The following is a 26033-nucleotide window of genomic DNA, read 5'->3' on the forward strand; positions in this document are numbered from 1 at the left end:
GCAGCATCTATAGAAAAGAGTACTATAATCATTTGACATTTCTGGCTGAAATCCTTCATGAGCTGAATTTGAAACTAATTGGATCATGTTACCTTAAGATACAAGTCAAGTCTCTTCTTTATTGTCATTTTGATCATAACTGCTGGTACAGTACACAGTAAAAACGAGACAATGTTTTTCAGGACCATGATGCTACATGAAACAGTACAAAAACTACACTGAACTACATAAAAACAACACAGAAAAAAACTACACTAGACTACAGACCTACCCAGGACTGCATAAAGTGCACAAAACAGTGCAGGCATTACAATAAATAATAAACAAGACAATAGGCACAGTAGAGGGCAGTCAGTTGGTGTCAGTCCAGGCTCTGGGTATTGAGGAGTCTGACGACTTGGGGGAAGAAACTGTTATATAGTCTGGTCGTGAAAGCCCGAATGCTTTGGTGCCTTTTCCCAGATGGCAGGAGGGAGAAGAGTTTGCATGAGGGGTGCATGGGGTTTTTCATAATGCTATTAGCTTTGCGGATGCAGCGTGTAGTGTAAATGTCTGTAATGGCGGGAAGAGAGACCCCGATGATCTCAGCTGACCTCACTATCCACTGCAGGGTCTTACAATCCGAGACGGTGCAATTTCTGAACCAGGCAGTGATGCAGCTGCTCAGGATGCTCTGTAGGATGGGAGATGGACTTTGCTCAGCCTTCTCAGGAAGTAGAGACACTGCTGGGCTTTCTTTGCTATGGAGCTGGTGTTGAGGGACCAGGTGAGATTCTCCGCCAGGTGAACACCAAGAAATTTGGTACTCTTAACGATCTCTACTGAGGAGTTGTTGATGTTCAGCGAGAGTGGTCGCTCTGTGGCCTCCTGAAGTCAACAACCATCTCTTTTGTTCATTGTTCATTCTGTACCAGTTTGTTAGCCGCTGCACCACCTCTCTGTAACCTGACTCGTCTTTCCTGCTGATGGGACCCACCACGGTCGTGTTATCGGCGAACTTGATGATGTGGTTCGAGCTGTGTGCTGCAGCACAGTCGTGGGTCAGCAGAGTGAACAGCAGTGGACTGACCACACAGCCATGGGGGGCCCCGTGCTCAGTGTGATGGTGTTGGAGATGCTGCTCCCGATCTGGACTGACCGAGGTCTCCCAGTCAGGAAGTCTAGAATCCAGTTGCAGAGGGAGGTGTTCAGGTCCAGTAGGCTCAGCTTTCCAATCAGTTTCTGAGGAATGATTGTGTTGAATGCTGAACTGAAGTCTATGAATAGCATTCGAACGTATGTGTCTTTTTTGTCTAGGTGGGTTAGGGCCAGGTGGAGGTTGATGGCAATGGCGTCGTCTGTTGAACAGTTGGGACAGTACGCAAACTGCAGGGGGTGCAGTGAGGAGGGCAGCAGCGTCTTGATGTTTTGACCTATTCAAGTGCTGAGGTGAGAACAAGTACACCAGAAGTATTGATCAGGATGAGGTTTTGAAATGCAGCCTAGCCAGGTCTTATACCTAGATGCAGTGAGAAGTTAGGCTTCCACATGAGTGGATCCCTCCCTGATTTGAAGTCAAGACCTCCAGCTTGCATTTACACCTTCTCAGCAGCCTCAGATTACTGTTTGATTTTTGAACTACATGGGCCACATTTCTCACGTATATTTATGCTGAATGAAACCATAAAATATGAGGGAAGCATATTTTTCCCTTGACTGAACAAAACCAGTGAGAAGGAAATTATAGTTCCTGCAGGCACCTGGTTATCAGAGAAAAGATTACCTTATTTGTTGTTGCTGAGTAGCATTTCCCTACAGGCTTCACCTTGAATGCGTTAGCATTTCAAACTTGGGCTTGCTGTGTTATTCCATCAGCTGCGTTCATTTAATGTAGCATACAACATATAAGAATGTAGAGCAACACACAGAATACTGGGGGAGCTCAGCAGGTCCAGCAACATCTATGTCGGGAGATGGACAGTCAATGTTTTGGTTGAGATCTTCAGAACTGGAAAGAAGGGCAAGAGATAGCCAGTATGAAAGGGTGTGAACTGGCACGTGATAAGTGAATCCAGCGGAGAATCCGTTTGCCCACCTGTGACCCACGAGCCTCTGCAACTCCTGCCATCTCCAAAGAAATCCCACCACCAGATACATCTTTCCTCACACCTCTCCACCTTCCACAAGGATTGCTCTCTCCGTGGCTCGCTTGCCTGCTCATCTCTCCCCCCCACCCCCAGACACTTTTCCCTGTAACTGGGCTCGGTGTTATACCTACCCCTACACCTCCTCTCTCACCACCATCAGGGACCTAAACATTCCTTCCACATGAGGCAGTCTTTTACTTGTGCACTCATTGGTGACATTTATTCAGTTGGCAGTTCCTTGTCTGCTCGTCCCACCCCCTAGCCATCCCTCTCCAGGCACTTATCCCTGTAACTGTGCAAAATGTTATACCTGTCCCTACACCTCTTCCCCATCCTGTTAGAATGGAGATGAGGAATTTCTTAAGCCAGGGAATGGTAAATCTGTGGAATTCTTTGCCACAGGCAGCTGTGAGGCCACATCTTTCTGTATATATAATGCCCCAGGAAAGGTTTCACTGCTAATGTAATAGTTTTTCTGTAGAAGCAGTGTTTGGGTTATGGCTAGAGATAACGGGCGCTTTGGAATGTCCACCGTCCAATGAAAGGAGTGTTTTTTTCTTCTTGTGTGCCTGAGAACGAGGCGATCTGGGTCTTTTGTTTGGTGGAAGATGAAGAGAGAAGATGCCAGAAAGGAGAGGTCATAGACACCGGGATGGAAAGGATGTGAAGTGGGCCGCGAGTCAACAAAGCCCGGGAGGACCAATGGAAAGGAAACTGTGAGCTCCAGCAATGAGCATGTTAAACTGTTTCATTAAAATGGGCCTTTTCCTTTCTGTTTTACTTTATTAACCCTTTGGTCAAATTAAGAATTATAAAGCTAAATTGTTTAATTGCATATAGTGTACCATGAAATACTGATCTATAACAGATCACACAGCATCCACACAGACAGGAGGGTTTGCACCTCAATCTCATACTTTTGGTGAAGCCAGAGATTGTCTTCCCTATATTTATGCAGCCGACAGAATCTGAGGTTTACATATATTTAAGGCAGAGGTTGACGTATTTTTGATTGGTCAGGTCATGAAGGGATACAGAGAGAATGCAAGAGACTGGGGCTGAGAGGAAAACTGGATGGAGCAGGCAATGGCCAAATGGCCTAATTCTGCTCTCCTATATCCTATGGTCTCTCACCACCATCGGGCACCTAAACATTCCTTCAAGGTGAGCCAACACTTCAATTGTGCATCTATTGGCATCAGTCATGCATTTGGCAGTCCCTGTGTGGTCTTCCCCCCATCACTGAGACCCAAGAGAGATGGAGGGATTGCTTCACTGAGCACCTTCACCATAACGTCCAGGATCTCCTGGAGGCCATTTCCCAGTCCCATTCTGACACGTCTGTCATGGCCTCCTCTACTGTCAAGTTGAGGCCAGAGACAGATTGAGTATTAGCACCTCATAGTTGGCTTTGGTAGTCACTGACCTGGCAGCATAACCATCAATTTCTCCAACTTCTCCTCTGGTCCAGCCCGCTTGTTTTCCCTTATCCCATCCTCTGGGAGACTAACTGCTGCATCATGAACTCAATTTACAGTCAGTTGGCTTTCTTGGGGAAGCCACATTATTTGTATGCCTGAATTCCGTCATGGTAAAAGCCTAAAACGAGGAGGAGAGTGGACAAGGTTTCAGGATGTACTCAAAGCTTCCTTGGAAAATGCGACATATGCATTGGTTTTTAGAATCCCTGGGCCTTGATTGCTCAAAATGAAGAAGGCACATATAGGTTGATACTGAGAACATCAAGTCTGTGCAACAGGAACGTACAAAGCCCATATAAATAGCAGGAGTTCACTAATTTACAAAACACCAACAGGCCTCTCTTTCAGCCCACCTTAGTTTCATCAGTCATCTCAGATTCCAAAACAAAACAAAGCAAGCCTTCCTTGGCCTCTAAGGACTGCCTAGATAAAACTCTTCATCCTGACTGTTGTCCATTCGCATTATCAAGAAATTTCAAAGTCTGAAACAGAGATTGAATAAATGGAGATCAGGACACACGTTTGCTGGTGGATACCGTACACCTGGTATCTCTACCGTCAGAAAATTTTTCGCACCAAAATTGCCACATTACTTTAAGAAAACTTCAGCAACACACCCAAAATGTTGGAGGAACTCAGCAAGTCAGACAGCATCTATGGAAGTGAGTAAACAGTCAACTTTTTAGGCCAAAACCACTCTGAAGAACTGATAAGGAAGGGGGAAGATGCCATAATGGAAAGGAGGGGGGGAAGAGGGGAAAAAGGCTAACTAGACCCTGATAGATGAAGCCAGGTGTGTAGGAAAGGTCAAGGGCAGGAGAAAGGGAAGAAGGAGGGGACTCAGGGGAAGTACTAAGCAGGTGATGAGAAAGCAAAGACCAGAGTGGGGAATTTGTGGGGGGGGGGGGGTAGATTTGTTTACCAGAAGGAGAAATCACCATCCATGCCATCAAATTGGAGGGTACTCAGAGACAGAGTAACTTTATTCTTTCCGTTCTCCTATTGTCCACTCTCCACTTCCCACCTCTTTATTCTGGCATCTTCCAGCTTCTCAATCCTGAAGGAGGGTCTCCGCCCAGAACCCCTTTCCACAGATGCTGCCTGACCAGCGGAGTCCCTCCAGCATTTTGTGCGTGTTGCTTTGGATTTCTAGCATCTGCAGGCTTTCTCGTGTTTTTGTTAAGACAACTTACACCAGAAGACATTTGGAACCTTTCCTTGACTACAACCGGATTTCAACCCATTTGAGCCCAACATATACGGAGGAATTTAAAGTGGAGGGTTATGTGGGAGGCAGAGTTTAAGAGTGCCGAAGGGCCTGTACTGCGCTGTATTGTTCTATGTTCTAGATATAACCAATTAAGTGAAAATACAAATCATTTCGCTTGCAGGACAACAGCGGGCCTGCCATTGAGCCTGTATCTATATATATTGACAATGTGCCTGCAAATATGGAAATAATCTGCATTTCGATTATTTGTTTTGGATACAGATTGCGATTAAGATTATTTTTTTACCCCGGTATGTCGCAATGGACGGTTTAGTACCCGCTCCGGAGGCGGTGTGAGTTGGGAGGACTGAGGTAATCCTCCAAGTTCCCATGATCCTCAGAACCGGTCTCCCCGATTTCACGTGTGGTGTGTGCTGAGTGACTGCCTGTTGGGACCGACGTAAGTAAAACTTCCCCCCCCCCTGTTATTCTGTTGTAAGCGAGGATCTGGGCAGCCGAGAGTTACGTCCAGGCGACCGTAAGAGCGCGGCATTTTACCTTCTTAAATTCCTGCCGTCAGGAATAGTCGGCGAATTGCTCGTGGGCCTCCTGCGGAGAGATGGGCCGGTCTGAGGCAAACGTCAGTTCACTCATGGCCTTTCTCTCAAACACGAGCAGTACTCCACGTCTTCACATACGCTGAAGGCTCTGCGACGGCCACTTATCTGCCACTGTATTATTACTTTATTTCAGAGAGCTTTAAAAACTTTTGAAATGCTATTTAAATAGAAACTCAATATTCTGTCGAGGGAGGAGAGCGAGGCTAATTTGCATCTATTTTAATGCAAGGAGTCCGAATAGTAAAGCAGATGGAGCTGAGGTATTGAGCAGCACAAACAAATGCTAGCATAGAGAAATAGTTAAAAGGACAGGACTAGAGTTTTCCCGGGTACGGAATCTTAAGGTATGATGGGGAATTGCAAAGGAAGTGGTATTGCAGTTATGGCGATATCTTCAAAGGCTCATCAAATGAGGTCACATGGGAACAAAGTGTGCCAGTGACTATGGGAGATAAACCACGACCCTTTTAACAGTCAGCAACGGGCATAGAAGTTGATCGTGTCTACAAAATTAAGAGATCTAGGAGCAGTAGGATTATAGTAATGAGTATTCAACATTTCTGAAATTGAATGTGATCACCTTAGTATGAAAGATAAAGAGGAGTGGAACTTTTAGTGTATCCTACGGAGCCTTTTGAGCAAGTGGCTGGATGGTCTCCCTATAGGAGAAGTGGTAGTGGATCTAATTTTAAGGTATAGAGTCAAGAAACTTCTACTACATGGAAACAGGTCCTTTGGCTTAAATTATCTGTGCTAGCTGTTTTGCCCAGCATGCTGTTCCCAAAGCTCTCTAAACCTCTCATCCATGTACTTATCTAGATGAGTTTCGAATGTTGCTGTTATGTCTACTCAACCACTATTTCTGACAGCTTGTTCCAAATACTCGCCACCCTTTGTGTGAAGAAGCTGCCCCTGATGTCCCCTTTAAATAGTCGTGGAAAAGTACAGCAAAGAAACAGACCTTTCAGCCCATTTCAGCCCATCTCTCAGCTCTGACCTTAAGCTTACCGTAGATTCCAGACTACAGAGCGCACCTGATTAAAAGCCGCACGCTCTAATTTTAGAAAGAAAATCAATTTTGTACTTGTACAAGCTGCACCGGATTTTAAGCCGCAGGTGTCCCACGTTGTAATATGAGATATTTACACAGAAAGATATTACACGTGAGGATTTTTTAACTTTTAATTAAATCCGTATGGTAACATGAACAAATATATATTGCAAGTGCTTTTTTTGGAACAGTGCCTGTAACACAGCTACTTTTAAATATACATACGTATCGGTAACATACGTTGCGTATACTTTTTTACTGAACAGTGCACGAACAACATTCCAATATCTCCTAACGACTGGTAAAAAAAATATATATACTGCAGCCTACCAGGAAAAGTTATTGATCACCTTCTTCATCTTCCTGCTGCGCACTAAAACCATCAAAGTCCTTTCTTCAGTGTCCGAATTGAATAAAACCTCAGGATCTCGTCACTCACTTCAGTCTCTTCATTGTCGCTCTCACTTGAGCGCACGCGGTCCTCTTCATCACGCAGCAGTCCACCCTTTCGAAACCCGCTGGTGATGGTGGATGTTGTGACACGGCTCCACGCATTTAGGATCCACTGGCAGACTTGAGTTAAAGATGCTCTTCGCATGCGTCCTGTTCTGGTAAAGGATTTCTCGCCGCTCGTCATCCAAGCCTCTCACTCAACGCGCAGCGCCACTTTAAATGCCCGGTTCACGCTGATGTCCAGTGGCTGCAAATACTTCGTGGTGCCCCCAGGAATCACAGCTGGAATTGAGTTTGTACTCTTGATGGCAGCTTTCACTGAACTTTCATTGTCAGCCGCTTAAAAAATCACCATCGGTGGAAGCTTTAGTCCGGATGCTGTGCAGCTCAGAACACAAGTAAAATGCGTTCTCTCATGCGTTTTCAGTGTGATGGACGAGTCACCTTTTTTATTAACAGTCCGAGTGAGAGGCAGGTCAAACGTCAAAGGTACTTCATCCATATTTATGATATCATCTGGCCCGATGGAATTCTCCGCTATCTTTGTTTGAGTGAATGTGCGGAAGTTAGCAAGTTTTTCCTCGTGGTCGGGAGGGAGCTGCTGACACAGAGTCGTGCGTACCCTGACGGACAGGCCTTTTCGTCTCATAAATCTAAAACACCACGATGGCCCACCTCTAAAATCTTCGATTTTCATTTTGGTGGCGATTGCTTTAGCCTTCAGTCTGATCTGCACGGTGGAAACACCGCGGCCGCCTGCTCTCTGTGTGTTAACCCAGTCTTCAAGAAAGTTTTCAAGTTCGGGCCATCTGCTATGATTACTTCTGAAAGCTTTTGTCGTCTTTTTGCATTGACTCAGTTCTTCACGCTGGCGTCTCCACCGTCTCAACATCGATTCATTTATGCCAAGGTTATGTGCAGCAGCTCGATTTCCTTCTTCAACCGCCAGATTGATCGCCTTTAACTTAAAAGCTGCATCATATGCTTTTCTTCGAGTGTTTTCCATGTTGATGAGGGTGAGTACAAATGACTGATTTACAATAATTTAATTGTGAAAGTGCGCTTGATTTATCGTACAATTTCATTGGACCTCTGTGAACTACTCATCAATTTTATTGGTCTACTGTTACGAGGCAAAATGTTTTTGGCGGCATGAAAAAAAAACATGCATTAGCCGCACCGTAGTATAGGCCGCAGTGTTGACGCAGTGTTCAAAGCGTGGGAAAAAAGTAGCGGCTTATAGCCTGGAATTTACGGTACTTCATTTTGTTTTTCACCTCCCAGAGAAAAAGATAATGTGCTTTCACCCTGCCTATGTACATGTCCTTCATGATCTTGTACCTCTCAGTCATTGCCCTGCAATCTCTTATGTTCCAGGGAATAAAGTCCTAGTCTACACAACCTCTCCTTGTAATTCAGGCCCACAGGTACAGCCAACGTCCTGGTTAATTGTGTTTATTTACACCTTTCCAATAAAAAGGTGACCAAAATTAGCCTCACCAATGTCTTATGTAGCTGCAACATAACTTTTCATCTCCTATTCTGAGGACAAGGACTGTGGCAATCAAGACCAGCGATTCAGAATGATTCAAGAAATCCAGAAAGTTCTATTTTAAGAGCGAGAAAACAATTTTGATTGAAGTTAAGAACGGATGCTCATCAGCTCTGGCAGAGCTTGTAGGTTTTTCTTCCTACAAGGCAAAGCCTAACATCATAAATGGCTGTGATGCTTCACTCCCAAGTGAGCTCAGTGCCATTTATGCGTGCCTTGAAATGGAGAATAAAACGACACCTGTGCGAATCACTGAAGCATCTGGTGTCCCCGTGAGCTAGAACATCCTTTGAGAGGTGTACCCCTCCCTACAAGGCATCAGGCCCTCATGGTGTACCTGATAGGGTATTTCAGACATGTCCAACCAACTGGTGGAAGTGTTCAAGGACATCTTCAATGTCTCACTGCTGCAGTTGGAAGTTCCCACCTGCTTCAGAAGGGTAACAATCATACAAGTGCCCAAGAAGAGCAGGATGAGCTGCCTCAACAATTTGCCCAGTTGCACTCACATCTGCTGTGACAAAGTGCTTTGAGAGGTTGGTCACGGCCAGAATCAACTTTTTGCTTAAGCAAGGGCCTGGACCTACTGAAATTTATCTGTCATCACAATAGGTTTACAGCAGATGAAATCTCACTGGCTCTCCATTCTGCCTTGGATCACCAGGACAATAGCAATACCTACGTCAGGCTGCTGTTTACTTATTACAGCTCAGTTGCCAACACAATCATACCCTGAGTTCTAATCAACAAGCTCTAAACCCTGGACGTCAGTACCTCCCTCTGCAATTGGATCCTTGGCTTCCTTACTGGGAGACCACAGTCGATTCAGATCAGAAATAACATCCCCTCGCTGACAGTCAACACTGGTGCTCAGTTAACCCACTGCTGTACTCTTTCTACACTCACTACCGTATGGCTAGGCCCTTTATAAATTTGCTGGCAACAATTTCAGATGATGATGAGGAGGAGAACAGGAATGAGATTTATCAGTAGGTTGAATGGTGTCACACTAACAACCTTGCACTCAATGTCAGTGAGACCAAGGAATTGATTGTGGACTTCAGGAAGAGGAAGTAAGGGGAACACACTAATTCTCATTGAGAAATCAGAAGTGGAAAAGGGTGAACAGTTTCAAGTTCCTGGGTGTCAATAGCTCTGAAGGTCTATCCTGGGTCCAACATATGCAATTACAAAGAGCGTACAACAGCGGCTATATTTCATTAGGACCCAGGATAGTTCCAGTCACCAAAGACACACAGATTTCTAGAGGTGTAACATGGAGAGCATTCTAACTGGCTGCATCACTGTCTGGTATGGTGGTGCCACTGCGCAGGATCTGAAAAAGCTGTAGAAAGCTGCAAGTTCAGCCAGCTCCTTTATGGGCACTAGCCTCTCCAGCATCTAGGACACCTTCGAAGGACGGTGCATCAAGAGGGTGGCATCCATCATTAAAGACCCCCCCCCCCCGCACCCAGGACATGCCCCTTTCTCATTGCTGCCATCAAGGACGAGGTACAGGAGTCTGAAGACATACGCACATCGTTTCAGAACTAGCTTCTTCCATGTTGCCATCAGATTTTTGAATGGACAATAAGCCCATGAACAATTCCTCCCTTTTCTTTTGCTCTCTTTTTGCATTACTTGCTTAGTTTAATTTTTTATATATATTTTAGTAAGATTTATTTTTTAATTACGTGTTGCAATGTACTGCTGCTGCAAAACAAGGTTCACAAAATAGGCCGATATTAAACCTGTTTATGATGATTATTCAGTGCCCTGATTGATTAAGGTAAGTGTGCCAAATGCTTTCTTCACCATCCTCTCTACTTGTGACACAGTTTTCCGCAGACTCTACACTGGGTCATAACGTCATTCCCCATAGTTCTGCCATTCACTGTACAAGTCCTACCCTACTTTGATCTCCCAGAATGCAATAACTATCGTCCAGATTGAAAGTCACTTATGAGTCCTTAACCCATAAGATATCCCGCTGTAATTTTTCTTAACCTTTTATACTTTGTACAACAGTGGTTCCTAACATTGTGGTTCCAGGTAAGGATCTGAAAACCTATACCAACCAACTAGCAGGAGTACTCAAGGACATTTTCACCCTTTCACTGCTACGGGTGAAGTTCCAACTTGCATCAAAAAGTCAACAATTATACCAGTGCCTAAGAAGAATAATGTGGGTTGTCTTAATGACTATCGTCTGGTAGCACTCACATCAACAGTGATGAAATGCTTTGAGAGGTTGGTCATAACTAGACTGAACTCCTGCCTCAGCAGGTCCTGGACCCATTGCAATTTGACTATCGCCACAATAGGTCAACGGCAGACGCAATCTCAATGGCTCGCTACATGGCTTTAGACCACCTAGACAACACAAACACTTATGTCAGGATGCTGTTTATCAACTATAGCTCAGCATTTAATACCATCATTCTCACAATCCTGATTGAGAAGTTGTAGAACCTGGGCCTCTGTACCTCCCTCTGCATTTGGATCCTCAACTTCCTAACCAGAAGACCATAATCTGTTTGGATTGGTGATAACATATCGTCCTCGCTGACGACCAACAGTGGCACACCTCGGGTGTGTGCTTAGCCCATTGCTCTACTCTATATACACATGTTACTAGCCATAGTTCAAATATGTACAAATTTGCTGACGATACAACCATTGTTGGTAGAATCTCAGGTGCTGACGCAAGGGGGTACTGGAGTGAGATATAGCAACTAGTGGACTGGTCTTGCAGCAACAACCTGGCACTTAACGTCAGTAATATGAAAGACCTGATTGTGAACTTCAGGAAGGGTAAGATGCAGGAACACATACCAATCCTCATAGAGGGATCAGAAGTGGAGAGAGTGAGTAGTTTCAAGTTCCTGGGTGTCAGGATCTCTGAGGATCTAACCCGGTCCCAACATATCGATGTAGTTATAAAGAAGGCAAGACAGCGGCTATACTTTAATAGGAGTTTGAAGAGGTTTGGGATGTGAACAAATACACTCAAAAACTTCTATAGTTGTCCAGTAGAGAGCATTCTGACAAGCTGCATCACTGTCTGGTATGGAGTGGCTATTGCACAGGACCGAAAGAAGCTGCAGAAGGTTGTAAATCTAATCAGTTCCATCTTGGGTACTAGCCTACAAAGTATCCAGGTTTTCTTCAGGGAGCGGCGTCTCAGAAAGGCAGCATCCATTATTAAGGACCTGCAGCACCCAAAGCATGCCCTTTTCTCACTGTTACCATCAGATAGGAGGTACAGAAGCCTAAATGTTCACACTCAGCGATTCAGGAACAGCTTTGACCCCTCTACCATCCGATATCGAAATGGACATTGAATCTTTGGACACTACCTCACTTTTTAACAAATACAATATTTCTGTTTTTGCACATTTTTTTTATCTATTCAATATACATATACCCGTAATTGTTTTACTTATTTAAAAAAATTATTATTTCTTTTTCTCTGCTAGATTATGTATTGCATTGATTTAACAAATTTCACATCATATGTCAGTGATAATAAACCTGATTCTGATTCTGAATTTAAAAATCAACTTTGCTTTCTCCCAGAGCTGTGGAAACTTGTTTTGAATATCAACAGTTATCCAAAACTTCTGCTTGCTGTGTTTGAATTTTGCTTGAGCTGTTATATCACTCTGCAGCTCAATAAGACATTCTTGCAATGTGGTGTCAACATCATTCATATTCACCCCAAATGGATCCACCAGTCTGCAATATGCATCTCCAGCAGGTCTCTGAGCTGAAATTCCATATCAGTGTGCAGTTGTTTCAAATGATCAAGATATACAATCAGATCATCACCTTGCAATTCCATTTTAAGATTGACCAGTGAAGGAAATTCTATAAACAGTTTTGAAAAGTTTGAGGTTTTCCAGGGAAATCGGTAATAGCCTCTTTGCATGATATGAGATTGCAGTTTTTTTCCTTGTGACTTCTTGTTGTATAAATTTAATTTTTAAAACATATCTGACAGGTAAAATATGTCGGACTAAGCCATGACAATTTGCTCTCCAAGCTGCTAATCACTGAGAAATTATATGCACACACATGCGCGCGCGCACACACACACACACACACACACACACACACACACACACACACACACACACAGTGACAATATCATTTTGTGAGTATGCTCTAGACAAAAATAGTAAGCGTCGAAGAATTATATGTGTAATCTCATGAAAAAGTACAGTATTGAATATACTAGAAATAGCTGAGTAAAAATAAAACTAGGGAAATAATCAGGCAAATATATTTAATTGCTATTATATGCAAATTCAGTGTGGCAGTAAAGTGCATGTACTCACCAAGTAAAGCAAATTGAACTTCCTTTCAAAATATAGTAAGTATCAGGGATTTAATGGAAGTTGGAGTGGTAGTGATGCAGTAGTAGACTTCTCACATTCTCACCTTGCTGTAGTTTTAACTGTTTCTGGCAGATGATCCCACTGCAGTAACTGTAGACTTTGTGTCACATTTTGTAAGTATTATAAGACGCATGTCAGTGAAAGACAAACAGAACTAGCCTCCTGCTGCGTACTCGCTGATTGGCCTTGCTGCAGACAGCTTCGTCCAATCTACAGTTTGTGATTTGGGGATATCCATTTGCTCTTGATACATCTATAACACCTCTTGGAATTTTCTTTTACCTTGTGTACCAGAGCAACCTCATGTCCTCTTTTCGCCCTCTTGATTTCTCTTCTTAGTGTCCTCTTCCATTTCTTATACTGTTCAACCTGTTCCTGTTTGCCTATCCCTGATCTACACCTCTGCTTTCTTTACCACGGCCTCAATATCTCTCGACAATCAAGGTTCCTTAAACCTGTTAGCCTTGCCCTTTATTCTAACAGGAACACACAGATCTGTACTCTCAATATTTCACTTTTGGAGGCCAACCCCTTCATTTACCAGGCATCTCAGCAGGAAAGTAATCCACCTCAACCCACACCTGCCATATCACTTCTGATACCAAAACTGGTTTTTCTCCTATTTAGTATCTTAATCCTATCCTTCTCCATAATTATCTTGGAACTATTGGAATTATGGTCACAAAATGTACCCTGCATACACTTCTGTCTCCTACCCTGTATCACCTCCTAAGAGGAGATCCAGTATCACACTCTTTCTCTAGTTGGGTCTTCTACAAACTGATTAAGGAAACCTTGAGCACATGTGCTCTATTCCATCCAGTCCCTGGAGTCCCAGTCAATATGTGAAAGTTAAAATCACCTATTTTCACAGCCTTATATTTCATGCAACCATTGTCGTGGTTACTTGAAATGACCTGGAGTCACAGACAATTCTTCAAGAAAATTAAACCTTTATTTGCAAACAAAGGCTGAGGCAATCAATGAACTTGTCACCGAAAGCCCACCAAGCTCTGGTGTACAGCATTCTTTATAGTAATTTCTTATCTCAGTTACATTTCGGTTTCATCAGCATACCCAATCAAGTTTTAATTGCATATCATCTATATATTAATTAATTAATTGCTCTTGCCTAGCCCGTGGTGCGCCACCATTATATTTCACCCGTTCGCATTGGGGCCGTATTCGTGGCCAATATTATGTTTTCTAGACAACCTCCCTCACATTACATTCCTGCTTGCAGCATCCTGTCCGCCACTGTTATCTCTTACTAAACAAAGGCTTAGTGTAATACATGGGGTACATTTCAGCTAATAGTGCTGCTAACTAAACAGGTGTCCTGTAAGTGCCACAGTATGCAGCTAAGAGAGTACAAAGTACCTAGTGAAAACAACACATAGCAAAATGTGTCTAGTAAAATAATACATATTAATATTCAGTACCTAGAAGTGATTACATAGTATAGTAAATAGCTAATACATAGTGATTATATTTCAGGTATATATAGTGATTATGTCAGGTATATTTCTCAATACCATCTGTAACAAACTTGTGTTTGATAGTTTCAAAACTCAAAACTTAAATGATTGCAATTTTTCTACAAAGTTCATAGGGATATCAAAGATTGAGTTATGCTGACAAGCCATGAGCTTAAATAAAAGGATTAAAGAAGGGAAAATTTGAAAAATAAAAGAAAAATTCTATCTTGTATTCTTACTACTTGTGTTGTACTTGAATTTTGACATTAATCAAAATAAATAATTTGCTATAATGTAGGAAAAGCTCCACAATATCAGATAAAATGTGTCCCAAAAAATTAACGTTTTGATTTTTATTTATTGCTGGTAAAAGCTGATGCGGTGCAGAATATGATTCTATTTTACATCCAGGGCCCCGGTAAGATGGGCATTGTTAGCTTGGAGTGTGTTAGAATTGAACTTGGAGACTGAATTCCAAATTGTATGTGCCGGGTAACAGAACTCAGTATTATAATTTATATTTGGGACTCAGTAAAGCCCTACTCTGTTTGACGTAGAACATGTATTCAGCGTGCTGTTTTGGGAAACAAGATTTGTCACTTATTCAATGTGCAGTTTTCTATTTAAAACAGGAATGATGTAATTTGATTTTTATTCAAGTATAGCATAAAGAATGGCAAAAAGTTTAAGGAGTAAACGGAAGCGGAAGATGCGAGCAGAAAAACGGAAGAAGAATGCACCAAAGGAGCTTGCACGTCTGAAAAGTGTACTGGCAATGAATCAGAGTGGCGACATTAATATGAATGATATTAAGGAAATTGCAACTGTCGTCTCTTCTGAAAAACTTCAACAGAAGCCAGCTGCCGAAAACGGTAATTTTTTAAAAATGATCTGAGAAGAGAAGCATCAAGGGAGTTTGATTAAAATTGATGAAAGTGGGCTTAAAATGCCTTAGAATTCCAGGAGAAATAATAAACTAGGTTATAAGAGTTATGGAGTTAAAATTGGAGCGTATCATTAATTTATGTAGAGGAAGAAGAACATGGAAGAAAAGTTGAGTAGCTACAGACTAATGGGATATCACAATCAAGTTTGATTTCACTCAGTAATGAAATTTACTTGACATATTATTCCTGGGATAATGGAAAGTGCTAGACTCTTCCAGCAGTTAGACCAGTTTCAATGAATCGGGGTTGCCAGCATGATTCCAGACCTTTCTCTGCCTACTAGTACAGTTTGACCTGCTGACCATTTCTAGCTTTCTGTTTTTGGTTTATATCTCAACATCTGCAGTTTTTTTTGCTCCCAAGTTTATTTCCATTATTTTTATTTTATTCCATAAGATACCTAATCAATTTTAAGCTAAAGTTTGAAATTATTGTAAGTTTTATATGTAAATAAAATCAGTGAGAACTCAGTGCTCTAAAGTTCTTAAATGAGTGAATAATTTAAATTATCTCTAGAGTCATCAAAAACCAGATTAGCTCAGCATTGATCATGTATTTAAATTGGACCTAGTTAGTTTGTGTAATGCAGCTGCGTGTTACTTTGAGTAGCAAATCTTGCCAGGAGTGAATATTTTATTGGGTTAATTTACAATTTGCCTATAATTGATGTTGATGATTTGAGATTTTGAATTTGTGGCTTAACTCTGATGATGCAAACAACCATAATCTTCCCAGATGACGCTTCTAGCATGGACGTAGATAAGAAAAGGAACAAAAAGACATTCTTGGATGAACATGGACAGTATCCATTATGGATGCATCCAAGACAAAGAAAGAAGATTAAGCATCAGTTGAAAAAGAAAGGAAAATCAAAACGTCCAAAGGGATTAGTGTGGTAAATATGTGAAAACAAAGTACACAAGAACTTGTTTTTATGTTTTAAGAAGACTGGAAACAGCAAAAGATGCGGCATTGAATGATATGCTGACTGAAGTAATGTCATAATACATTCTTCTAGAAATGTATGCTTCATGTAATCCTAATGTATTCTGCATCTTTGTTAAAGTTTGTAGCTAACTTGAACATTAAAATAATATTAATCAGAAAATGTTTCAGATTAATTGACACAGCAAGTTTATATACATGAGCTATTATTTGATTTTAATGTAAATGCAATATTAAATGTAAAAATGGGGGGAAAGTAATAATCACAAAGGAAAAGGAGAGATAAAACATTTTTCTGTTCCTATCAGAAAAATGTAATGATCCAAAGTAGCTAACTTTTTTGAATGGCAGGGGGTGGTTTATTTCAAATACAAACTTTCAGATAGTACTTTGGGTATTGCATGGCAGGGCTGTGCTTTAATATAATTAAAATGCTTTGTCTGCTGTACCAGTTATACAGAATATTAATTTGCCTCTAGTTTTTGTGTTTTTATGAGTGACTCACTGTCAGCAAATTAATTCTGAGATAAGTAAAAATCCGAAGATCATGCAAAGGGCAATAGCTTAACTAGTGTGATTGCAAGGTGATTTGGTCTGTGTTGAAGGCTGCTCAGTGTTACAGAGAATTTGGAGATGCTTGCCAAATGCATCTTTCAATCAGGACATATTGCCTGCCTTCTGGGATAATTGGATCATGATATATGACCATTGTTACAAAATAATTACAAAGTTGGTGCTTTGGAAAATCGACTAGCTTACTTGGCCATGACTGCTCAAGGATATGTTCAAAATGAGGATACGCTATATTGATATTGCAGTTATTTACTTTATTGATAATGCATACAGAATAGAAACATTCTAAAACATGTTTAAAGTAAGTACTGCATGTTGCAAAATATTAAAATAGTTAAAATAAGGTGATCAGAACATGAGAAATTATTATATTTAAACAAAAATATGAACAGCTCAAATGATTAAGGCAGCACAGGAAAGAGGCTGTCAAAAAAGAACATGAAATTTGGCAGTCATTATTAGAAGAAACCATAATGTGTAATTTGCAACTTCAGGCTCCTTCACTCTAAGATTGTATCATAGTACCACCAAAGACCACCATAATTTTCTTGACTGCCAGGATCAATGAATATGTATAAATTATTCTGCTTTTCCTGTCTGTCCTGCCATTAATTAAAAACATCCACAACTTTTCAATCTAAAAAAATTATTAAAAAGAGACAAATTGAAAATTCTAGCTAAGGTATTTGCATTTTTGCATCTTTATGAATGAATGAAATTTTATTTCAGTCAGTACAAACATAACAAAAAGCATCATTTTCAATGATGATTTCATAAGACAAAATTAAGTAATAAAAATCTTTAAAACAGACCGAAAGGGTGTAAGCTTATTATGCCTACCCCTCTTACTTATACAAAAACATATTGGGTGTCAATCATCACATCAAAACAAAAAATTCCATAATCCTTTAACACAAAATCCAATTCCAAGTGTAATTTATTTACATTACTCTCATTCATTTTAAATCATGTATTTTATATTTGTTCATTAAATTATTATTAAATAATGTTTTAAACTTGTTAAGTGTGGTGCATGTTTTTAAATTCTCACTGCAACTGTTCCATAGATTCACCCCTCTGACTGAAATACAGTGATTTTTTACATTTGTTTTTATCCTTTGTTTTTGAAATATACATGTTCCTCAAATCATCAGGACAACTCTATATGGATTCCAACAGTGGATTGCCATTTTCAGTTATGGGGCAGCATTTGCTATTTGTAACCAATTATCTTGGGCAATTCCTTGGGATCAAGGATAATTTGCTTCTACAACAATTTTGAGCATTCTAAAGTGAAGAATGAGGCAGACTAGAATCCACAGATTAGAACAGATGATATTTGAGATGCCTAGTGAGTTGGGTTGTTTGTGAGCTGGTGCAATCCTACTATTTATACAGGGTTTCTATGTTCCTAACGGATGGATCTAACGTTTTCAATATCTCAAATAATTGTGGAGCTGTCATGGACCAAGGAATCACAAGAATCAGGAACATTGCATTTCTTTGAGGCTTTTAATATTTTCAGTCTTTTCTACCTGAAAGCATGTTTTGTGAATCTGAAATAGGAATGCAAACATTATGTAGCCAGTTGTGTGAAAGTAAGGCTTTAGTGCAGGAAATATTGGCTGGGAGCAGACTGTTAGTATGCATATCTTTTCAGTGACTTTAGAGCAGTGTTTCCCAAACTTTTTCAGGTTGCCACCCAGTGGCTCTCTCAGACCACATCCCCAGACTCTCACTTTCCAGCCATTATATAAAATCTACAAAGAATTTTGGTTTAGGATGTGTAGTGGGAAAAATGGAAACTGCAAGTTCAGTGTAGTGACACCTAATGCAAAAATTATTTGAATCTATTTAAAGTTACAAATACAATTATTTCTTTAATTACAGTAAAAACAATTTACATCAATAATGAACTGGGAGCTTAAGGTAAAGAAACCCTGAGAAGGCAGTGATCACAATATAAGTTCAATTCGAAATTTGATAGGGAGAAAGTAAAGTCTAATGTAGCAGTATTTTAGAGGAGTAATGGAAATTACAGTGGTGTGAGAAAGAAGTTGCAAAGTAAATTGGAAGGAGATGCTGACATGGTCCGGAAGGACTGGAAAATTGCAAGTGTCACTCCACTCTCTTAAGAAGAGAGGAAGACAAAAGAGCAGAAATTATAAATCAATTAGCCTAACCATTATGAAGGAAAAGGTTCCTGAGTGCTTGGAGACTCATGATAAAGTAAGCCAAAGTCAGATGGCTTCAGTGAGGGGAAATCTTGCCTGACAAAACCATTAGAATTCTTCGAGGAAGTAGCAAGTAGGATAGACAAAGGAGAGGCAGTGGATGTCATTTACTTAGATTTTCAGAATGCATTTGATAAAAGTGCCTCACATGAGGCTGTTTAGCAAGATGAAATCCTATGATGTTACAGGAAATATAGTGGCATGGATAGAGGAATAGCTGACAGAAGGCAGTGAGTGGGAATAAAGGGGGCCTTTTCTGGTTGGTTGCCAATGACTAGTGGTGTTCCTGGGCTCAGTATTAGGACTGCTGCTTTTCACATTGTTTGTCAATGATTTAGATAGTGGAATTGATGGCTTTGTTACAAAGTGGATGATACGAAGGTAGGTGGAGGGGTAGGCAGTGCTGAGGAAGCGATGTGATTTCAGCAGGACATAGAAATTGGAGAGAAGGAAATCTCATTTTAAACCTCTGCTGCCTCGCAGCCATACCCATCCATGGAAAAGGCTTCAGAAGTAAACTCCAAGGAAGAAATCCGGAGCAGGGGTCCCAAAGACAGTTTGATGTTGTTTACAACTTCACTGTGGCAACCTCTGTGACGACACTGTGCCAAGCTGTATCGGCACTTGTCATTCCCTTGGACTACTTTGGTGATGTGGAGAGGAGGAACCAGTTGCATAGGCAACAGCCAGATCTTCAAATCTTCCCACCCAAGCTTGTGCCCTGGAGAGGGGACAGTCCACCAGAGGTGTAAACTCATGATCCCCTGGGATTGACAGCTGCCTACTACTACTATACAAATTGGAAAAACAGGCAAAAAAAAGTGGCAGATGGAATACAGTGGTGGGAAATGTATGATAATGCATTTTGGTAAAAGGAACAATAGTGAAGACTATTATTTAAAAGGGGAGAAGGTTCAAACATCAGAGGTGCAGAGGGACGTAGGAGTCCTCGTCCAAGATTCCCAGAAGGTTAATTCACAGGTTGAGTCTGTCGTAAAGAAGGTAAATGCAATGTTGGCAATTATTTCAAGCAGAATAAAATACAAAAACAAGGAGATAATGCTGAAGCTTTATAAGATGCTGGCCTGGTCACACTTGGAGGACTGATCACAGTTTTAGGCCCCATATCTCAGAAAGGATGTGTTGCCATTGGAGAGAGTCCAGAGGAGGTTTATGAGGATGATTCTGGAAATGAAAGGGTTGATATAGGAGCATTTGGCAGCTTTGGGCCTGTACTCACTGAAATTTAGAGGAATGCATGGGGGTCTCATTGAAACCTACTCAATGTTGAAAGGACTAGATGAGGTGGATATGGAGAGGATGTTCTCTCTGATGGGGATATCTAGAACTAGAGGGCACAGCTACAAAATTGAGGGACGACCTTTTAGAACAGACTTAAGGAAGATTTTTTTTTGTAGCCAAAGAGTGGTGAATCTGTGGAATGTTCTGCAACAGACTGTGGTGGAGGCCAAGTCCATGGTATATTTAAAGCAGAAGTTGATATATTCCTGATTGGTCGGGGCATCAAGGTATATAGTGAGAGGGCAGGTAAATGGTGTTGAATGGGATCCAGGATCAGTCATGATGAAATAGCGGATTGAACTTGATGGACTGAAAGGCCTATTTCTGCTCCTATATCTTTTGGTCTTGTGGGATGACAGCAGAACAGCAATTTAAAAACTTACATAGAGCAACAAGAATTATTAGGAGGGAAAAGATGAAATATGAAAGGAAGCTAGCAAACAATATCAAAGTGGATAGTGAAGACTTTTTCAAGCATGTGAAAAATAAGAGATGAGAGTGGATATAGGACCACTAGAAAATGAGGCTGGAGAACTATTAATGGAGAAGGCAGATGAATTAAATGAGCATTTTGTATCAGTCTTCACGATGGAAGACACTAGCAGTGTGCCAGATGTTGAAGGGTGTGAGGGAAGTGAAGAAAGTGCAGTTACTATTACAAGGGAGAAGGTGCCAGAGGACTGGAAAATTGCAAATGTCACTCCACACTTTAAGAAAGGAGGAAAGCAGCAGAAAGTAAATAATAGACCAGTTAACCTGATCTCAGTAATTAGGAAGATGTTGGAGTCAATTGTTAAGGATGAGGTGATGGAGTACTTGGTGACACAGGATTAAATAGGCCAAAGTCAGCATGGTTTCCTTAAGGGAAAATCTTATCTGACAAACCTGTTGGAATCCTTTGAGGAGAAGTAGGATAGATAAAGGGGATGCAGTAGACGTATATTTGGACTTTCAGAAGGCCTTTGACAAGGTGCTACACATGGGGCTGCTTACCAAGTTAAGAGCCCATGGTATTACAGGAAAGTTACTAACATGGTTAAGGCATTGGCTGGTTGGTAGGAGGCAGCGAGTGAGAATAAAATGATCCTTTTCTAGTTGGCTGCCAGTGACGGGTGGTGTTCTGCAGGGGTCGGTGTTGGGACCACTTCTTTTTATGTTGTATATAAATGACTTAGATGATGGAATAGATGGCTTTGTTGCCAAGTTTGTAGATGATATGAAGATTGGTGGAGGAGCAGGTAGTGTTGAGGAAACAGGTAGGCTGCAGAAGGACTTAGATAGATTAGGAGAATGGGCAAGAAAGTGGCAAATGAAATACAATGTTGGAAAATGCATGGTCATGTACTTTGGTAGTAGAAATAAATGTGCAGACTATTTTCTAAACAGTGAGAAAATCCAAAAATCTGAGATGCAAAGGGACTTTGAAGTCCTTGGGCAGAACACCCTGAAGGTTAACTTGTAGGTAGAGTCGGTGGTGAAGAAGGCAAATGCAATGTTAGCATTCATTTTAGGAGGTTTAGAATTCAAAAGCAGGGATGTGTTGCTGAGGCTTCATAAGGCACTGGTGAGGTCTCATCATGAGTATTGTGAGCAGTTCTAGGCTCCTCATCTAAGAAAAGTTGTGCTGGCATTGGAGAGGATTCTGAGGAAATTCACAAGGTTGATTCCGGGAATGAAAGGGTTATCATACAAGGGACATTAGATAGGTCTGTGTCTGTACTGGCTAGAATTTAAAAGGATGAGGGGGGTATCTCATTAAAACCTTTTGAATGTTCAAAGGCCTAGACAGAGTAGATGTGGAAAGGATGTTTCCCATAGTGGGGGAGTCTAGGACAAGAGGGCACAGCCTCAGGATAGAGGGGCATAATTTAAAACAGATGCAGAGAAATTTTTTTAGCCAGAGAGTGGTGACATTGTGGAATTTGTTACTGCAGACAGCTGTGGAGGCCAGGTCATTATGCGTATTTAAGGCAGATCTTGATGGGTTTGTGATAACCAGTGTTACATTTAAATAGGGTTAACTTAGACAGAAACTTTGGTAAGATTCACGTAATTTCCTTGGAGCTAAGGATTGATTATATTAAACTTTCCAAATAATTCTGACAAATAAGCAATGTCATGTCTAATATTCTTCAGTCGATTACTGAATGAAGCATTCGAGTCTTCAAAGGAAGACTCGCCATTTCAAAAAGTGCATAAAAGTGTCTCAGGCATTTTCCTTTAGAGAGCCAAATGAATTCTATGTGCTACACTCACATTCAAATTGTGGAACATTCTCAATACAAAGCTCTTGAAATAGTTGAGAATTGAGAGCATGAGACTTGATTTTATTTACCACTGTGATAACAGCTGATCACTTAGGTTTCTTGCCACAAGATGTGAATTACACAGTGAATGGTAAATAGGTATAGCTTTTTTGAAGAAAGTAATAACCCCATGGTGGTATCGTGTCATTGATAGTCCTCCATCTGTCGCGCAGGCAAGAAATTTGGTGAGCAAAGTGTCCTCTTTGAAAAATTGCTCAACAGCCTAAAATACTGACTCCTTTGTATCTGTTTCTAGTCCCCTTGCAATTAACTCTTGAACAATGCTTTCATCTTTTATGAAGAAATATAACCAAGAAACCAAAATTCAGTGCCTAGCAAAGTTGATTCATGCAACTGCAGAGCAAAATCTGTCACCTTAACAATGTTACACAATGTGTCTTCTACATTCTCAGACGTTTCATCTATTCGTCTTAGAGTTGTTGCTGAGTGGAATCACTTTAATTATTTGGTCTGATAACTTGGGGCAAAACTTCACTCAAAACTTCCCTTACTGCTGGCAGAATCAGTTTTTCTCCAAATGTATGGGGCATGATATCACACACTTTGGGAACCACTGATTTAGTGCATTTTGCAGAGACATAAGTGGCAACATTCCAATGTATTGGCAAGCCTAATGCAGATAATCCAGATCTCAGATATGTATAAGAGGACATGGATCTTCCTATAGGCCATGAGGTTTGTGCCAGGTCTGACGTCTCATGCTATAAACAGCCTTTTCTTTATTTGTTCATAGCTTATGGTATCAGAAGGAATGTGTTGATAAGTCATATCAATATCTACCTTGGCTGAGAGGTACCTTGTATTTTCCAAGGTGTCCCATGAATTATTGTCAGAGGACAGTTTTGTGCAATGAGGGTTCGATCAAGGTCCATTTGTTGTGTGCTCAGACATCAGTGTACACAAACATGGGCATCAACTTCTGCACTGAGATATTGAGGTTTGGGTGACCTTAATTTTAGTGTGGAGTACTTGTAAATTGAAAATTAACCATTGATTTTGAGGATTAGCTGTACTCCTGCAGGAAGTTTACTGGAGATGAAACAATGTAAGAAAGAATGAGCGGAGGGGGAGAAAAATGACACCGGTCTTCATGAAGATCCATTCTGTTACGGACCTACTGGTTAGGATCATGGCTTGATAGCCATCATGAAGAAAATTGTAAAATAGTAAAGAATTTCTATGGTGGATTTGAGGGGAGCATTCCATGGTTCTTCCTGATTCATTGGATCAAATTCCTTAGTGTACTTGGAAAAGATGACAATCAGTGCTTTGTATGGCTCCCTGCATTTCACTTGGAATGTTGATGATTATCTCCACAACACAATTCACACTGGTGTGTTTCTTGCTGATGATTTGTTCACCTGCTCGTAGTTTGATTATTGCCACAAATTACCAACACTAACTGACAGAATTTTTTCATGGCTGTAGCAGATTGTGGTTTTAATTAATTGAATTTCTCTAAAGCAATAAAGCTTGGAAATAGGATTAACAAGTAAGCAATATCTTCAAATTGAAATTACTATGAAGAATGGCACATGAGCTTAATTTTTTAAATGAGTATTTCATGTTTTCACCATGCTGTAAGAGGTCAATTAAAATCCCAATTCTCTTGCTTATTTCCATGCAAGCTTTCTCTCAGCTTCCTCTCCCCTCCCCACCTCACCCCAATTCTCTTACCAACTGCTTGCAATGGCGATAAGTTACCGCAACCAATTCAAAGTAAATTTGATCAAAGTACATATATGTCACCATATACAAACATGAGACTCATTTTCCTCTGGGCATACTGAGCAAATCTACAGAATAGCAACTATAACAGAATCGATGAAAGATCAACCAGAGTGAAGAATACAGCAAACTGTGCAAATGCAAATATAAATGAATAACGAGAACAAGAGATGAAGAGTCCATAAAGTGAGATCATTGGTTGTGGGAAACATCTCAATGATAGGGCAAGTGAGTGTTACTTTTATTCAAGAGTTTTGACGGTAGTAACTTTTTGAACCTGGTGGTGCTGACAGCAGCAGTGAGAAGAGAGCACGGCCTGGGTGGTGGGGATCTCTGATGATGGATGCTGCTTTTCTACGACAATACTAACCGATGAGCAGCATCTTTGAGGTGCTGGGGCACCTAGAGGAAACCCTCGCACTCATTAAGGAGAACATGCAAACGACACACATCAGCAGCGCTCGGGATGGAACTCTGGCAACAGCTCCATTTGCTGTGCACACTATTCTTTGTGAGTAAGTGCATTTTTCGTGTAGAAACCCCTTTATTTGTTGTTACCGTGATCATGGAATTTGGATGAGCAACACGGGAAGCGCTGGCCTTGTTAATTGATCCACCGGCATTTCTGTGCATTTATAGTTCGCCTGTATTTAATAACAAAAATCGGCTTTTTAGAAGTGTGTCGGAAGATACTGAGATCAAAGAGGCTGTCAACACTAATCAAACCTGCTGTTTACTTTAAATGGTTCTAGCTAAAATAACCGGTAGGATAGTGTACGTCAACATCAATAAATTCCATCCGCAATTAACTGCAGAAAACGTTTGAAACAATAGTAATTTCACCAGTATCTGAGGAAAATCCTAAAAAAAAAGTCACTGCCACGACTCCGTGAGGGTTCCTGGTAAACAAACAGGAATTGCTAAGATACGAATGTAAATATGCGACCAAAGAGTTTGTGTCACTCTTTAGTAGCGAATTCTTGGATTTCGTTGTAGCAAAATTAAACTCCCGTCCCTTTTTGGAGTTCTTACAGTGATAGATTAGAATTAACTCATTCAGATAGTCCTCACGCGTCACTGTGCCGCCCTGGAAACCCGAGAGGGCCGCGGCCATTTGAAGCTCACATCTGTGTTAGCAGCGTATCTCCACCCTCTTGGAGTAGAGGATACAACAATCAAACAAAACCAACACTGGCAAACTCGCAATAACTTTATTCATAAACAAGAGGGAAAACTGCAGATGCTGGAAATCCAAAGCAACACACGCAAAATATGCTGGAGGAACTCAGCAGACCAGGCAGCATCTATGGGAAAAAAAAAATTACAGTCGACGTTTCGGGCCGAGACTGGAGGAAAACAAGGGGACGAGTAGATTTGAGAGGTGGGGAGAGAGAAACTGTATTCCACGTTCACGATATCGTAGGAACCAGCAGAGGAGCGGCGATCTTCACCGACCCCTTGGTCCAGAGCCACGCGTGTGCGCGGATCTCCGCGCTCGGATGCTGGGCGCGCGCACTGCGGCACGTCCGGCCAGGCATGCGCACGAGCTGGTGTTGGAGGAAGCGGGGACGCGAAGCGAAGGGGAGCCGGCTGTGTCGGGGTGAGT

At 41.2% G+C, this 26033-nt stretch overlaps 2 protein-coding genes across 6 annotated transcripts in view; both read left to right on the plus strand.

Moving 5' to 3' along the window:
* The first annotated feature begins 5134 nt into the window (after window positions 1–5134).
* Window positions 5135–17856, plus strand: llph (LLP homolog, long-term synaptic facilitation factor). 2 transcript variants are annotated; one of them, XM_059978371.1, is made up of 3 exons: window positions 5135–5277; window positions 15032–15243; window positions 16054–17856. In XM_059978371.1, the coding sequence occupies exons 2-3, from the start codon at window positions 15045–15047 to the stop codon at window positions 16215–16217; spliced, it is 363 nt and encodes a 120-aa protein (XP_059834354.1). In that variant the 5' UTR covers window positions 5135–5277; window positions 15032–15044; the 3' UTR covers window positions 16218–17856. The 2 variants fall into 2 exon arrangements, with proteins under 2 accessions (XP_059834354.1, XP_059834355.1); XM_059978372.1 differs by having other exon boundaries at window positions 5208–5277; window positions 15037–15243.
* Window positions 17857–24769: 6913 nt separating this feature from the next.
* Window positions 24770–26033, plus strand: part of LOC132398653 (small integral membrane protein 29-like) — a 116685-nt gene continuing 115421 nt past the window's right edge. The window contains exon 1 of one of the 4 annotated variants that reach the window (XR_009513737.1): window positions 24770–24942. The gene's annotated coding sequence lies outside the window, so the exon portion shown is untranslated. Of the gene's footprint in view, window positions 24943–25536; window positions 26028–26033 lie in introns of those variants that run through there. The other 3 variants (XR_009513735.1, XR_009513736.1, XM_059978373.1) reach the window with 3 other exon arrangements.

The sequence above is a fragment of the Hypanus sabinus genome, chromosome 8, assembly GCF_030144855.1.
Source record: "Hypanus sabinus isolate sHypSab1 chromosome 8, sHypSab1.hap1, whole genome shotgun sequence".
In the NCBI taxonomy this organism is placed as follows: Eukaryota; Metazoa; Chordata; class Chondrichthyes; order Myliobatiformes; family Dasyatidae; genus Hypanus; species Hypanus sabinus.